Source organism: Aythya ferina (genome assembly GCF_964211825.1).
Source record: "Aythya ferina genome assembly, chromosome: 1".
Lineage (NCBI taxonomy): Eukaryota > Metazoa > Chordata > Aves > Anseriformes > Anatidae > Aythya > Aythya ferina.
The window spans coordinates 69,482,360-69,498,667 of NC_140296.1; the positions used below are offsets into that span (position 1 = coordinate 69,482,360).

At 39.2% G+C, this 16,308-nt stretch overlaps 1 protein-coding gene across 4 annotated transcripts in view; it reads right to left on the minus strand.

Annotated features, from left to right (window-relative positions):
- Positions 1-16,308, minus strand: part of GABRB3 (gamma-aminobutyric acid type A receptor subunit beta3) — a 117,368-nt gene that overhangs the window by 32,705 nt on the left and 68,355 nt on the right. The window contains exons 1-4 of one of the 4 annotated variants that reach the window (XM_084505596.1): positions 8,005-8,062; positions 7,422-7,575; positions 6,747-6,817; positions 527-747 (exon numbers count right to left, since the gene is read on the minus strand). In XM_084505596.1, coding sequence (XP_084361722.1) covers positions 527-732 — 206 coding nt within the window. In that variant the 5' untranslated portion in view covers positions 733-747; positions 6,747-6,817; positions 7,422-7,575; positions 8,005-8,062. Of the gene's footprint in view, positions 1-526; positions 748-6,746; positions 6,818-7,407; positions 7,956-8,004; positions 8,063-16,308 lie in introns of those variants that run through there. The other 3 variants (XM_084505595.1, XM_084505597.1, XM_084505594.1) reach the window with 3 other exon arrangements.

Here is a 16,308-nt window from a genome sequence, read left to right on the forward strand (position 1 = left end):
AGCCTAAAACAGGTATAGCACAGGTCAGCGCAAGGCCACTTTGTAGCTTTGTTTGAAATGTAAAACATTCAGGTGTTGATCCCTGTTTGAAAAAATCACTGAATGTACACAGACTCATGGTCCTAACAGTGGCTGACTCCATGTAACCAGGACTGTTTGTGGTTTTCTTTTTCTTTATAGACTGAGGTCATGTCAAGAGGCAACATATGTGCCCATGTTCAATCTTACTGCCTGTATTTGGAACAAAATTTTCAGGTTTACAATTAATGCTTGCCTTTCCGCTTCCTATAGCCACTGGGCTTTCCAGATATGGTGACTCTACATAAACAGATAAAACCTGACTGAAGATGCTTCTGGCAAAATTAAGAAACATTGACTGTGTCATTTATTTTCTACGGGCATCTTTCAGAGTTGTAGGGAAGGTTACATAATATGCTGCACACTGTTTGTAATAACCTTGTACCAGGAAACAAATATCAACAATACATAACAATAGCTATGAAATCTTCATCATGAAAGTACAGACCTGAGGCCATAAAGCACCGTTCCATCTGGATGAAGGCGAATCATTCGATTCTTCACAGTAACGCCATGCACAAATGATTTCTTGTCATTTAAGAAGTAAGTGTCAGGCACCCAGAGTTGATCTGCCACTCGATTATCAAGTGTGAGGTTGAGAGGTATGCCAGCATATGCCAGTCTCTTGTCTCTCCAGTACTGTTGAAAATACATAGTCAAAGTGTAATCCTGGTGAGAAAAAATAGAAGTACAACAGTCAATCATAATTGCCATAACTAGAAAAATGTTTTTTTTTTTTTTCCTGTCATTAGCTTAATTTGCTGTTAGTAATTAAAAAAAAAAATCAAAATCTTAAGAAATACAACTATTATTGGGATCTTTTGTCCTCCTTTTCTTTCATGTAATCCTTCTGAAAATTACCTGAAATTATGATGTCTGTGGAATAATAAACAACAGCAGAGGTAAATACTGTAAATACTTTCAAAACTGATGGAGGAAATGAAAAACATGGAAAGTGTTTTAAAGCAATGTTCTAAATCATATCTGAAAAATAAGCTGCTAAAACGTAATTTATATATGTGTCTGCATAAGAACGCATCTTGCAGTAACAAAGATTTTCTCATCAACAGGCTACATATAACACATACTAATGTCAATATTTCGTTTTCATAATTTTGCCGGTAAAGATCTATAGCAGCTGTGAAAAACTGTGAATGTTAACTTGAGATCCTAAATATGAATTTAACAGCGTGACCAGCAGGGCTAGGGAGGTGATTGTCCCCCTGTACTCAGCTCTGGTGAGGCCGCACCTCGAGTACTGTGTTCAGTTTTGGGCCCCTCGCTACAAGAAGGACATCGAGGTGCTTGAGCGGGTGCAGAGAAGGGCGACGAAGCTGGTGAGGGGCCTGGAGAACAAGTCCTACAAGGAGCGGCTGAGGGAGCTGGGCTTGTTCAGCCTGGAAAAGAGAAGGCTCAGGGGTGACCTTATCGCTCTTTTTAGGTACCTCAAGGGAGGCTGTAGCGAGGTGGGGGTTGGCCTGTTCTCCCACGTGCCTGGTGACAGGATGAGGGGGAATGGGCTTAAGTTGAGCCAGGGGAGTTTTAGGTTAGATGTTAGGAAGAACTTCTTCACTGAAAGGGTTGTGAGGCACTGGAACAGGCTGCCCAGGGAAGTGGTGGAGTCACCATCCCTGGAAGTCTTCAAAAGACGCTTAGATGTAGAGCTTAGGGATATGGTTTAGTGGAGGGCTGTTAGCGTTAGGTCAGAGGTTGGACTCGATGACCTTGAGGTCTCTTCCAACCTAGAAAATTCTGTGATTCTGTGATTCTGTAATATAGACACCTAAAAGATATGTTTTGAAAATCTTCCTTTCATTATGGAATTTGTTAACTTGCCTTGGTCATGTCATAATAACACTGCATTGAAACATTCTAGAAGCCTTAGATAATATGCCTCATTTGTTAGCTTCATGCTATTATACAAATATATAAAACTGTATGGGAACATTTCAAAGTTAAGTGCCAGCAAAACTGAAAAGAAAATCACATGAAATAGCAAAATTTCTTTTTTTGAAAAGAAAAACCTTTATGTTTTCTTTCTCATAACTTTCAAAGTGTGGAAGAACACTTCAATTTTTAGGAAGCCTATTTTTATGCAGGAAATAAAAGAAGAAAGCAGCTGAAAAATAATACTTTATTGTATATGGAAATAAATGTTTAAAGTCAAATAAACCATTGCTTTCAGGTCTAATAATATTGCTGTATTTAACATTTAAAAAAAAAAAAAAGAGACTAAGTACAGGCCATTAAAACTCTGATTTTCAAATTACAGAAATGCTTTAAACAATAAAACTATTCATGAAACTCTTCACAAAACACTGAGAAATTTATGTGATCTCCAAACACATTTAAATATTTAGCAGCAGGTGTGCAAGCCACAGGATACCTGCATTTGCATCTGGTTCTACAAGCTGGAGATACAAAAGCCCTCAGGCTTGCTTCTTGTTTGGGAAAAGGATGTTCAGGGTTTCTAAGTACAACTGTTGGGAATGGTCCATTCTTGTAATGGGTCTCATGTGGAGACAACCCAATTTCAGGCACTGATCTTGCTCTGCTTCCCTCAACCCCAAAAGCCTCTCACTGAAATCAAATTTAACTCTAGATAGCCTTTCATACTTAGAGCCTTTTCATTTTTTATTCAGTGATTCATTCTATCTAATGAGGTAGCTGCTATAGCTTTAAGAAATCAATTTTAATTGCTTACCAAATAAATCATTACAGTTATCAAGGGCAAGCTGTTCCCGTTTTAGGAAACTAATAAGAGACCTTTGAAAACAAGAGGACCCAGCGATGGGAGAAAGGAGCCTGTGTGGAACTGCCTGAATGGAAACTCGTCTTTTGAAACTCAAATCTGACATGACTGCTCAGGAAAACATGCTCCAGTGTTTCTCTCAGAAGCTTCCTTCGGTGGGACTCCTCGTCACTGCTCATCAGTGAGGGAGGTACATGCGCGCCTGCCTCGCTCCCATCGGGAGAAGCGCATCTCTCCTCCTGTTCCGTGCAAACGGCTTTCTGACACTGATGCGTTAGGGTGAACATCCTCCACCAGTTCTGTTATGGCTTAATTAAAGCCTGTTTCTATTAACATTTTAAAATTTGCTGTGTGCTTGGCTTTTATAATGCTTTGCACATCAATGTCGAGAAACTGGGGATTCTAAAAGCTGTAGACACATGTGCAGTACACCAACCAAAGCTCACTAAGTATAAATGCACAATATACAGACAAAACAATGCCAGGCAGAAATAAAGAAATGGGGTGGCAATGTATAGTATTGAAAGAAGCAGACCCAGATAGCACTAAAATATAACAGAAGCAGTACGTTTGAACATCCCAGAATTTTAGGTGAGTTCCTTTTTCCTTGGGCTTGAAATAAAATACATGCTAACAGCTAATGAATGGAGTAATTAACTAGCTATGTAAAATATGTGTAACAATACTAGCAGTAATATTCTGTCATTTTATCTGTTTATTTAACTAAAATTACTGGGGTAGGGAACAACAGAGAAAGGAGTTTACAAACTGCACACAAAACCAGCAACATCCAGCAAACTGCAAGAACTTCCAGCATCTTGGCTGAAAGAAAAACAGAATACTGCCTCTGAGGTACACATTTTATTAGCACTTCCTCAATTAACCTTCACTTCTTATTTCATCTCAACTTAAAAGCAGCTATCTATGCATCTGCTAATGTACACGACTACATTTTCATGCATTGAAAGTAACGATACTTCAACTAGTTGTTTAAAAATCATACAATATCACATGCAAAATATCTGTTCAATAGCAGTTCTTCACTAGCTATCTACTAAGGAAAATGCTTAAGAAGTATCTTCTGCAATGCCAGTCTACTATCCTATGTCTGCCTCATCCTACTCTCTGGACTTCAAAACAACAGACACAGACTACCCAAGAAAGGCTGTGTGCCTCCATACACTTTGACGGATCACTGTACATTTGTGGTCTTTTGCCAACTGACCTGCTCTGAAGATGATAGGATAGAAAGAATGAATACAAACCATGGCTATTTACCATCACACTTGGGGAGGGGAGGGAAGGGGAGGGGAGGGGAAGGGGAGGGAAGGGAAGGGAAGGGAAGGGAAGGGAAGGGGGAGGGGGAGGGGGAGGGGGAGGGGGAGGGGGAGGGGGAGGGAAGGGAAGGGAAGGGAAGGGAAGGGAAGGGAAGGGAAGGGAAGGGAAGGGAAGGGAAGGGAAGGGAAGGGAAGGGAAGGGAAGGGAAGGGAAGGGAAGGGAAGGGAAGGGAAGGGAAGGGAAGGGAAGGGAAGGGAAGGGAAGGGAAGGGAAGGGAAGGGAAGGGAAGGGAAGGGAAGGGAAGGGAAGGGAAGGGAAGGGAAGGGAAGGGAAGGGAAGGGAAGGGAAGGGAAGGGAAGGGAAGGGAAGGGAAGGGAAGGGAAGGGAAGGGAAGGGGCATCAAGCATATAAGAATGGCACAGAAGCTGCTTGGTAATGCAAGGAACAATAGAATGAATGGGGAAGGTCAGTTCTTTTGGGTAGTTCTACCAAAGTTAGTCCTGGAAACTATGTTTATTAAAACCTTTGAAGATGTCAGCATTTATTCTTCGAGTAGCTAATTTGCTAGGCTTTGTACCTATAAAGGAAAATTATTTCTCCTTTTCCGCACTCCAGAGGAAAATGCTAAAATGGTTTCAGTGTGGATTCAAAAAAACGCACTAGGTATCTTTTAGGTAAAATGAGAAAATGAATTTTTGCCCATAGGTAAGTAGCCTGAAAAGTTTATTTAGGGCCACATTCCTCCAGGGTAGCTTATGGTGACTATCTCTGATATAGCGGTCAAGAGGGTAGGGGTCTAAAGCCAGAAGAGATTAATCCCACTGCAGCTTCAGCATTAGGTGCTGTTATCTGTCAAAGAGGACACAGATCTGCCAGCTTTAGGAAATTCTAACTGTTGCACAGAGCAGTGAACAATTTCATCAGCTGCAAAGACCTCCATAAATCATATTTGAAACAAACAAACAAACCACTCAAGTAGCAGATAATACTTGAGAAAGAATTTAGATACAACGGTAAAGAGGTTTATAGTGAAACTTAATTAGTTCATAATATATCTGTCCTTTTTTGTGTGTATTATCTGTGCTTTCAAAACATCTTAAGCAAGAATTATACACTCACAAATATTATACATGCTAACTGTGTTCAAATACATTTTTAAGTGTTTCCTACATGTTATTTGTCTCTTCACTGATTGAACATACCATGCAGGAAGTGAAACTAAAATTTAACTATGAAGTCAGTTCAGACAGGCAGAATGCATTGTATTACACTACTGAACAGTACTTTATGCACAAACTATAGGACTAATGAATTATAAATACTAATGCAATGCAATATTAAGCACAAACGAATTTGTTTTCTATTACAGGGTTAGCTATCTCTATCTTTTCTCTCTCCTATTCAATAAAAATGAAAGAATTATTTTAAATATATACTTTGTTCATCAAAATTAAATTAAAAACAGCAATTATACTCTAAAATTGACTCTCACTGCTTACATTCTTAATTTGCTATATATTGAGGATGTTAAAGTTATCTATTAGCTATAAAAATGTGGTTCTTCAAAGTGACTGCACAATAGAACACTACAATTAATAATTATGATGGAATACTATTAATATGGCAGTTAATCAAAATAAATTATTCACGTAAAACAAATACATTGAAAATTACTGGAAATACTGGAAAATGTTGTGCAAAAAAAGAACTGTTCCATTGTTTGGAAGGACAGCCTTATATCTACTTGAAGTCCAGATTACTGTCTTAGCTTTTCATTTGGACATAAATTTACATTGTTGTTTTCTTGACCAACAGACATGCAACTATTAGCATCAGCTTTTGGATTATTTATTTTTTCTGACCTAATAAAGTAAATACTTATTCAGTGGATAAACAGATGTATGATAATCCATGCCTTAGTCTCTATATAATTAAAAGGTCCCTTTCTTTCCCTTTCATATAATTTCAAAAATTGCCTGTTGTAGTATGAAGAGCTATTCTTGAACCATCGGTGACTGAGTTGCATCCTTCCCAATAAGCCCAAAGTGAGTTGCAAAGCCAAACTCATTAATCTTATGCATGACAACACAGCTGTAAATCTGTTCCCATACTATACACAGAAAAGACCTGAGAAATAGATTCATGAACACATTAATTCATAGTTATAGTTAATTTAAAAATTAATTTAATAAAGATATATTCAGAAAGGCTAACTTTAAGAAGTTAGAATTTACCAGCAATACATTCAGGTGCCTGAGATAATTACTTAAACATTTTTTCTCAAAATTCAAAATGTTCTAAAATGCTCAATAACTTTCACATTATAGAAAAACATCCATTATATTTTACTGGTTGACAGTGTGATTTTTCCCAATGCATCTAAACTATATATTACTTTGTTAGTTGGCAGTGAATGGAAAAAGGTCACCAAAGCCCATTATTCTGCAAAGTCTTTCACAAGAAAACTGCCTGTTCAGAACCTTGCATTGAAACTGGTGTTAGAAAGTTCACAAGCAGCCTGAGTGAAGGAGATGTATGCACACACACAGACACAAGCACACATGTACTCTGCCTCAACAAAACATCATTCTCCAACACTTCTTGGTCTACCTGCTGTTATATTAAAGATTCGTCTCACCTACAAAATGTTCATTCAGGCTTCTCTCTGACACCTTCAAAATGACAGGTTGAAAACACACCATGTTTTCTCTGTCAAGTGGTAAAATATTATTCTGTTAAGAAAATGTAATTCTCAAGTATCTTAATTACACTAATTGCAGTGTATCCATGTATCCATGTTGTCTTGATATCCTTTGTAGTAAATTACCATGATTTTTTTCCCTCTTCTACTGAAACACATGGAGTTATAAATAGGCATAAGGAGATATTTAGCCTCTAAGAACCCATTTGATACCGCAAAATAAACTTTTCCAAATGAACATATGATAGCCTGTGTCTTTCCTGCCCTCTTCTCATACTCTTTGGCACGAGAGTTTTCATCTCCACCGCAACCAGGGTGCCTTCTCCAAAGAGCCTGCCCCCCGCTGAGCATCTCTCCGTGCTCCGAGGAGGGTTGCCATACCAACCAGTGCCAGGCTTTCTGCATGCAGAGGGAGCATGGTTGACATAGCAACTGGCTAAAGCAGCCTGGTCCCCAGCTTTTCGGGGAGCCATGGTGGTCACTGCCAGAGAAGTTTTGGAGCAGGAACAGAGGGAGTAGTTGGGCAGCCGTCAGCAGGCACTGCCCTGTTGGCCATGGCCATGGCCAACCATGCACTGCCATGGCCATGGGATCTTACTTGTCAAAAGATACATGTTGGCTTTTCTTTTTACATGTTCCTCTGCCCACAACAAATTCAAGCTACCATGGATTTGGGGTGTTCTCTCATCCAAACATAAAGTTTCTGCAAATATTTCAGTCTGAAGACATAAGTCAGGACAAGAAGCCAGTCTCAGCTATTCAATTCCTAACAGGTAAGGAGACAATACTTGAATGTTCCTTCTTTGATTAAGAGTATCATGGGCATTACAATACCACAGTAATCAGGAGTTTCTATTCTCAAAGGACTGATCAAAGGAAAACTAGCATACACTTTTACACATCAAGGTTATAATACCCTCTGATCTGGTGGCAGAAAGCTAGCTAAAAGAAACTATGGTCCTTTGCTATACCCCTCAAGATCTGCCCAAAATTGTGTGGTAAATTTGCAATCAACATCTACTTTATAATAGACAGATGAAGCATAAAATTCAATATCTAATGGAGGCCTACTACAACACTTTAAAAAGGAGGATAAGCAGAAATTTCAAATAATTAATTGCTATGCTAAAAGACAACCCTTAAAAGAGATTAATTAAATAAAAATAAATAAATAAATAAATAAAAGACCACCAACTATGCTTTACAAAAACACTTATCAGAAAGAAAAGAAACACTAGGCTCAGTGAAACAATGAACCTGCTGCATGCAGCACAAATTTATTTATTTTGGAGCTGACAGGACCTCAAGAAAACAGGTACATTTAATTGCACTAATTGAAATCCTGCTAACAGCCTAACAGGGAAGAAAAAAATCAACCTTTATCAGCTGTCAGCTAGTTCCCACGACTGAAGCAGCTGACCTTAGAGAGATGGGAACTGACAGCTAATGGAGTGTGCCTCCTACACAGTCACGGGATGTGCCACCAGTGAGTTGGAGAAATGAGCTAGTGCCCTAAAATCTTAAAGCTATGGGATGTTTTGTCTAATATGAGATATTTGAGATAAAATTTTCAGGTCTAGTAGGTACCCATTTTAGAGAACAAAGGATTTCTCACACTTCTGCATCATTCTTTCCAGAAATACGTCAAGTTATAACTCTCTTTGGCATTACTTGAATTATCGGTAAAAATCTGGAAGAAAAAAAAATACTCAAAGTTCTTTAAGTTGATCTTACTTGTTGTATTTGTTCAATACTCCCTATTTCTTAGTCTACTGTATGCATAATCCCTTCAGTGTCTACAAGGTGTACCAGGACAGCAGTGATGGAAGCAGTAAGAACTGTGCATACAAAAATGGCTTCTAAATACCGTGACCATAAATACATAGCTCCATGACACTCTTATTTGCTCTCACTGAACATCAAAACCATCCAAAACAATTTTCAGTAAAAGCCATATTTCAGATTAAAATTCTACAGTCTTTTTGTCACTATAAAATCATCAAAAGACTTTTTTAAAAGACACTTTAGAACTTGTATGGTATTTTTTTAATCACACCAGAGTTAAAAAATAACACAAAACTATATTTAGGAACAGAGGGCTAAGGAAAACATGCCCTTAAATGAAAACTGAAATACGTGTCTGCTGCCATTTACACTTTTTGGTTAAAAAAAGGAGTATTTACTCTGGTGTGAGGAAAACTTTTAAAATTGTCTCACCTCCCAATCTATTTATTTTGCTGACTTTGGGAACCAGCCAATCTCATTGGCACTAGAGCATCAAGGCTGATGCCCAAAGTCCTACTTGTTGTTTGTGATTATCTGAACCACCAAACAGTCCTAAAGGAAATCCTGTTTGAGAATGGCAGTATGAACAAAATGCCATCTGAGAAAGCGAGTGGGAACATATTGGACATCAAATGCTTTTAAAATACATGACTTGAAACATTCTCTGTGTACTTTTCAATATTGTAGCCCATGAAGTCTGAGTGTTCCAGGTGTGGAGGGTACCTACAGACCTGGCTGCCACCATCTTGTCAAGGCCCAGGCCTAGGCCCCTGCATCACCCTGGGGCCACCCTGACACAGTGAGGCAACAGCAGGGCCAGGCTCCAACTCCCCATATCCATGTCCAGATATGGCCCCCACCTGTGGGCCCAGCCTTAGCCCATCCTCATCCCCTGGGGCTGCCCAGTGCTGGGGATGGGGCTGCCATGGTGCCCCTGGTTGCCTGCTCCTGGTAAGGCGCTGGGACAAGCCCTGGCTGCCAGAGCCTACCCTGAGGCTTCCCTATACTATGACAGGGTGTAACTGTGCCTCTTTATGTGTAAATGGCACGTTCACTGGGATATAGATATTATGTGTTCCTTTTTGAGCAAGGAAATAAACCAGAATAAATATCTCTGCAGTGGAAGAGAGTGGGAAAGATGATCAGTTAAACTCACTGCTCAGCCGATTTCTTTTCCTTCAGACAAGTTACTTATATTGCAGCTTCTCTTACTTCATGCTTTCACCCTATCGGCAATGTTAAATCCAATTTTATATTCCGCAGTAACAAAATTGGGATGCATGGTAAGTCAAAAGGAAAACAATGCTTTTGCTAAAAATTCATTACTGTGGGTAGGATAAACTGATCACGTGACAGCTATGCTCATGTAACTTGGTAAAAAGCAAAATAAATGAGTAAAAAAAAGCCAAATGCTGCATGCAAAAAGAAATACTGCAAATATACATGATATTCAACCCACACACAAACTTCTTGTCATACAGAGGCTTGTGAAAGTAGTGGAAAAGAGAGTGTCCCCTGCCAATGCCCTTTAAAAAATTAGGCTGAGTTAAGCTTAAAGGAAAATGGCTTGTTGAGGGGGATGTCTCGCCTCCTTCATGTGACATGAACACTCTGCAAAAATCTGCTAATAGCTTTTGTAATTAGGAAAAAAAGATATATCACCACAGAAATAAAAGTGAGGAGGGTTTTGAACTGCAGCGTTGTCCAACTTCTTAAGCCACAAACAGGATAGTCTAAATGATCAACATGAAACAGATAATTAATGACAAATCTTCCAACTTGTAGGTTTAAAGTTTTTTGTTTGTTTGTTTGTTTGTTTTTAAATAGCGTTCTTTGATGACAGCTGACACTCTCAGGGGTTTGTATCTACTTTAAATACATTGAGTAAAACTGATTCTGCTGTGGATTATATGTTAGTTACTTTCCTCTTCAACCATCTATAGTAAAAATACTTTTTGCAAGGCTATCTTTTGGGCTACTTTCTGACATCAGCACATATGTGCCACACAGGATTCCTGCACAGACAAAAAGTTGTAAATGTATTCTGCAATATGTTTACTTTAAATAACTGAATGTAGAAAGGGCTAGTTGTGTACTGCAATATTCCTCCTAACATGGTACTAATTGGAGGGACAGAAGGTGAGTATTTTTATTTCCTAGGAAATCTGGTAAAATGATTGAGAACTTAAAACTCAGTCTGTATATCTCCCTTAATATCCCTTTCCTCACCAGACAGTTATGCTGTGTGGTGTTATGCTAGTCCAGTGTGGTAACACCTCTTCTGCAGCAAAATTACTTGTATACAGCTGTGCTAGGTGGAGATGCTGATTTCAGTGGTGCTCTTCAAATTCAAAAGGAGGCCAGTTACAGATGCAGGCCAGTTATCTAAAGAAATGGATTCTTCCTACCACAGGTACAGCCTATAATCACTGTCTGATTACCTACCAAATTCATCTGCCATTGTCAGATACCTCACAGATACCTCAAACACAGCAAAGCACATTTATGAGGCCAGAAATCATTTTCCCCACTAGGCCTTTGAGTGACCAAAATGTGGCTGGGGGAAGGAGCATTAGCAAGGTACATTATATGACATTGTTTTCAGCCAGAGATTAGTATTCTGCAGAACATGTCAGTTATGATAATCCGATGGCCTCCTCAAATATAAAGATTATATCCTCCATCATCTACCTCTGCTCTTGTTTCAGCAGTGCTTTTTCATGCTGACAGTAGAATCAGTCTTTCAGGTAATAGCATAGGGATGAAAGGTTTACATGTAGACCCAACAGGAACCAGACAAACTTTTAGAACAAAGTCTGTATATAAACAGGGTTCAGGTAAAGCTGCTGGCACTAAACAATAGAAAGGTTACTAAAGAAGGGAGCTGAATTATGATGATTAGAAAAGAAAAAAAGTGCAGAAGAATATCTGGCCTTGGGTGATGAATCATAGAGAGGTAAAATTATAAAATATTTATATCCTTGAGAAAGAGGTTAAGGTGGTAAAATGCATGTAGGACACAAGTTAAGCTAATTCTACTCTCAAAAATACTAGCATAGAAAAATAAGCAACCAGATCAAATGCATACATGCTGCTATTAAAATGCTAGAAGTTTGAAAATAAGATGAAGGAAGTAGGATACCTAGTTTGAAGTGAGAATATTGACCTAACACAAACATCACAGACTTGATAGAAGGCAAGCAGTCAGTGGAAACCTGTAACACAAAAGAAACCACATAGGCAAGAAAAAGAAGGATGTACTATTAAAGAAAGCTTTGCATCAGATAGTTAACTGTATTGAATGTTACACACAGTCTCTATGGATTAAGAAACCAGGCCCATGTAAGTATGAGAAATAAATTGCCACTGCCTAATCAGGATGACAATGGTGTCAGTGAGGTGCCAAGATAGATCTAAGAGGCTGCAAAATAAAATAAAATAAAATAAAATAAAATAAAATAATTAGTAATTAGAAACTTTAATCACCCCCACATAGACTGGATAAATGTCAGGTTGGGGTGTGATACAGAGACTAAATGACACCACAAATGACTGACTCACGAAGAAGCTTTTGGTGAAACCTGAAACAAGACAAGACACTCTTGACATAGTTGTGAGCAATGCATAAGTCATGGGTTAAAATGCTGCTACAGATCACTTCCTATATAACCCCATTGGAATTAGGAAGTTACCTTTTAAAACTATGGGAAGTCTAAAATTTCATGAAAGTACTATTTAATTTCAAAAAGTAAAATGTATAAGCAGGAGTAAACTTGGCTCCAAATTGGAGAAAAGATTGTTTACAGTCATCATATCATGAGCTTCTGTATATTAAAAATAACTGTTAAGTAACAAATAAACAAAGAATGGTTGAAATTTTGGATAAATAATTTCATTAGAAGGAAAAAGATGCACTTCAAAAATATGAAGTCACATCTAAACTAGAAAAAAATGATAAGAACATTAAAAAAAAAAAAAAAAGCCCACAAAAACACAAAAGCGATGATTTGGTAAGGGCATAAATATTTGCAAGAAATCCTCAAATGGTCTTAAAGAAAGCTTCATAGAACAAAAAAGGCATGGTTTAATTATCAAGAAAAAACACAACAAACAAACAACAGAAGTTAACAGTCATTTTTCACAACAGCAGGTCACTGGCAGACCTGGATGGGGGAGCTGTGCAGGGCTCCATTCTGGTCATCATTCTCATAAACAGAGTGGACAAGGGCAGTTGATGTAATCTTTCTGGATTTCGTTAAAGTCTTCAATACTGTCTCTCACAGTATCCTTTTGGACAAAATGATCAGCATATAGTTAGGTAAAAAAAAATAATAAGATGGGTAAACGACTGGCTGGTGGGTTGGGTCCAAAGGGTTCTTGTAAATGGGGTTACATCAGGATGACAGCCTGTCACTAGTGGGGTTCCCCACAACTCCATTTTAGGAGCCCTCTTCAGTGTTTTCATAAATTATTTGGATTACGGACTTAAAGATTTTTTGAGCAAGTTCATGAATGATATCAAGTTGGGTGGAGCTGTTGACTCCATCGAGGATGGTGAGGGCTTGCAAAGAGATCTAGACAAAACAGAGAGCTGGTCAATCACCAACAACATGAAGTTTAACAAGAGCCAAGTGTTGGATTCTGCACCTGTGAAAGGGTAACCCTGGCTGCACGTACAGACTGTATACAGAGATGCTGGAGATCAGCCCTGCAGAAAACGATCTGGGGGTGCTGGTCAACAGCAAGCTGAACACAAGCCAGCAGTGTGCCTTGGCAGCCAGGAGGACCAACCATATCCTGGGGTACACCAGGCATGGCATTGCTAACCGGGCAAGGGAAGGGACTGTCCTGCTCTGCCCTGTGCTTGTGTGGCTTCACCTCGAGTACTGTGCATCATTTTGGGCACCGCAGTATAAGAAAGACATAAAACTGTTAAAGAGTGTCCAAAGTAGGGCTACAAAGATGGTGAAAGGTCTGGAGAGCAAGACATATGAGGAGCGGCTGAGGTCACTTGCTTTATTCAGCCTGGAGAAGAGAAGGCTGAGGGGAGACCTCATCATGCTCTACAGCTTCCTCATGAGGGAGAGCAGAAGGGAAGGCGCCAATCTCTGCTCTCTTGTGGCAGTTATATGATCCAAAGAAACACCATGAAGCTGTGTCAGGGGCAGTTCAGGACAGATATCAGGAAAAGGTTCTACACTGAGAAGTGGTCAGGCTCTGGAACAGCCTCTCCAGGGCAGTGGTCACAGCACCGAGCCTTGACAGAGTTCAAGGAGCGTTTGGACACCACTCTCAGACACTTGGTCTGAATTTTTGGGTGATGCTTTGAGGACTCAGGAGTTGGACTAGAAGATCCTTGTGGGTCCCTTCCAGCTCAGATATTCTATGATTCTGGAGAATGCACATTAAGATGCTTATACTTGCTGCAACATTTCTCAGAACAGTAAAAATGAAAGATGTGAGTGTGAGGAGATGCAGAAGGACAACAGCATTCTGGATGCCTTGTGATAAAATAGATAAAATTCAACGCTGATGGAAAGTGAAGCAAATAGAGAAAAAGTAATCCTAAATACAGAAATAGTCTTAGCTTCTGAGCTAACTAAGACCACTCTGGAAAAAAAATGTTGTGATATCAATCAGCAGTTTTATGAAGAGATCAGTTCAGTATTCTGTGAAGTCAAAATAAGCAAACATAAATTTGAGACTGTATTGAAAAGAAATAGAAAAAAAGAAAAATCACCATGCCATAATTAGTATGCTTATATATTAAATACCACATGTAGTTCTGGTCCACATCCCCCACAGGACAAAGCATAACCAGGTCCCAAGAACTGCAGCAAGGATAATGAAAGGCCTAGAACGTGCCCAGAACATAAAGATAGAATAATCACACAAGGACTTTTGTTCATGGAAAAGAAGCAACTAAGAGTTATATGGAAGGTATCTGTTAAAAAGTTGTTTTTATAGTCCTCCACACAAAAATGTTGTGGAGGAGGCTGACAGTTCTTCATTTGTAAGAAAGAAAAGAGCAGCAAAAGTAATTACTGGATGTCAGGCTCAAAACACATGAAAGGATACACTGTGTATATGCATGTTTAAACTGGGCAGCTCTTACCCAGTTCTTGTCACCTGAAATATACAAAGGTCTTGGGAAGCCCCTAAGCTGTTTCATAGTTTGATACTGGATGAATATCAAAAAAATACCACTATTCAGTCTATTTTTACACTCTTCTTAAGCCTTCACCATTGGCCATGGTTGGAAATGCAATACTAAGAAAGATGGACTTTTGATCTATCTTAAAAACACCATTCTTACATCCTTATCTTCCCAGAGCATGCTGTTAATTCACTTAGGACTCTGCTGCATTGTCTGTGAGCTGATGTGACTGTCCTATGGTGTTAATAAGCATCACTGTCAGGGCTGACAACTTACTGTTTCAGGGGGGGACGGAAGTAGAAGTTGTGACCTGGAACACATAAGCAGTTCATTTTTGATTCAACTGCATATGAAGATAATTTTGTACATGAGGTTTTTGCAAATAGCATAAATATGCCAATGTAGAATATTTAACCGCCTGTCAAAGTTCAGAAATTATTACAGAGTTGCTTCTTTAATGATGTTGAGTGATAGTTATGTTCATTTTAATTTGTCTAACATCTGCTCCTGGCAAATGTAAGCAGATGCGTCTAATTATTACCTTTCGATACTTGTATATGCATAGCATGAATAAGATCATGAAAAAATTGGATTCTGTGAAGTAGAGGTAAAATGCCTTTGAAGCAAACGACATGGCAATGAATCAGATAGCTAAAATATCTATTTTATAGTTGGGAAGTTAGCAAATAAACACAAGAGATACATTATTCAAAGTGAAAATATTGTCTGAAGATGATAGATAAATTTAGTCTATGTGAAATTTAAATTAGTTGGGAGCTTGAAGCCAGAACTATGTTCTTTCCAATTTATGCTGATTGATAAGGGTAATATTTTTGACCTTATTTTCCAACTGCAACACCATTCACATTTTATTTGAGCATTCTTTACACTTTGAAAGATTTTTTAATTAGTTAAAACCCCAACTAAACTGCATTTTCCCTTTACAGCACAGCACAACAAATAGACAGATTTCTGGTCTCCTTCATGAGACAGCAGTTTAGCTATAAGTCCCCTGTGGCACTACTCTGCATGTCCGTTTCCTCAAATTAGGGCCACCAACCTCATGGCCCCTCATGCAGCCCCTCTACTGTTCTCTCCTATGTGGGTAGCCCCTGATTTGGGGTCAGCTGGTGGCAGCACAGCTCTTGGACTTCGCTGCCTTGCCCAGGGACAAAGAGCTACCACCAGCTGCCTGCTGCTACCTGCCAGCCCCCGAGGGAGGCCACACTGTTCGCCTGCTGTGCAGGGTCTTGCTGCTGCGCAAGGGAGCAGTAGCTCCTAGCTGCACATCCCTGTTTCTGACAGAACCCTGACTGCCCTGATCCTGGCAACCCTGCACTGCACTGCAGTGCTGTGAAGTCTGTGCTTTCTCTGGGGTTAAAAAAGCTGAGGTAGAAAGAGGGCACTTTCTAGTTTCTAGGGTGATTTGATCAGGAAAAAATGAACGCTGACAGCTGTTGCAAGAGCAACATCATCTCAAGCAGCTGAGGAACTTGCACTATTCCCACCAAGTACACAGTTGGCTAGGTTATGAGCTCTTATACGCACAGCACAGAT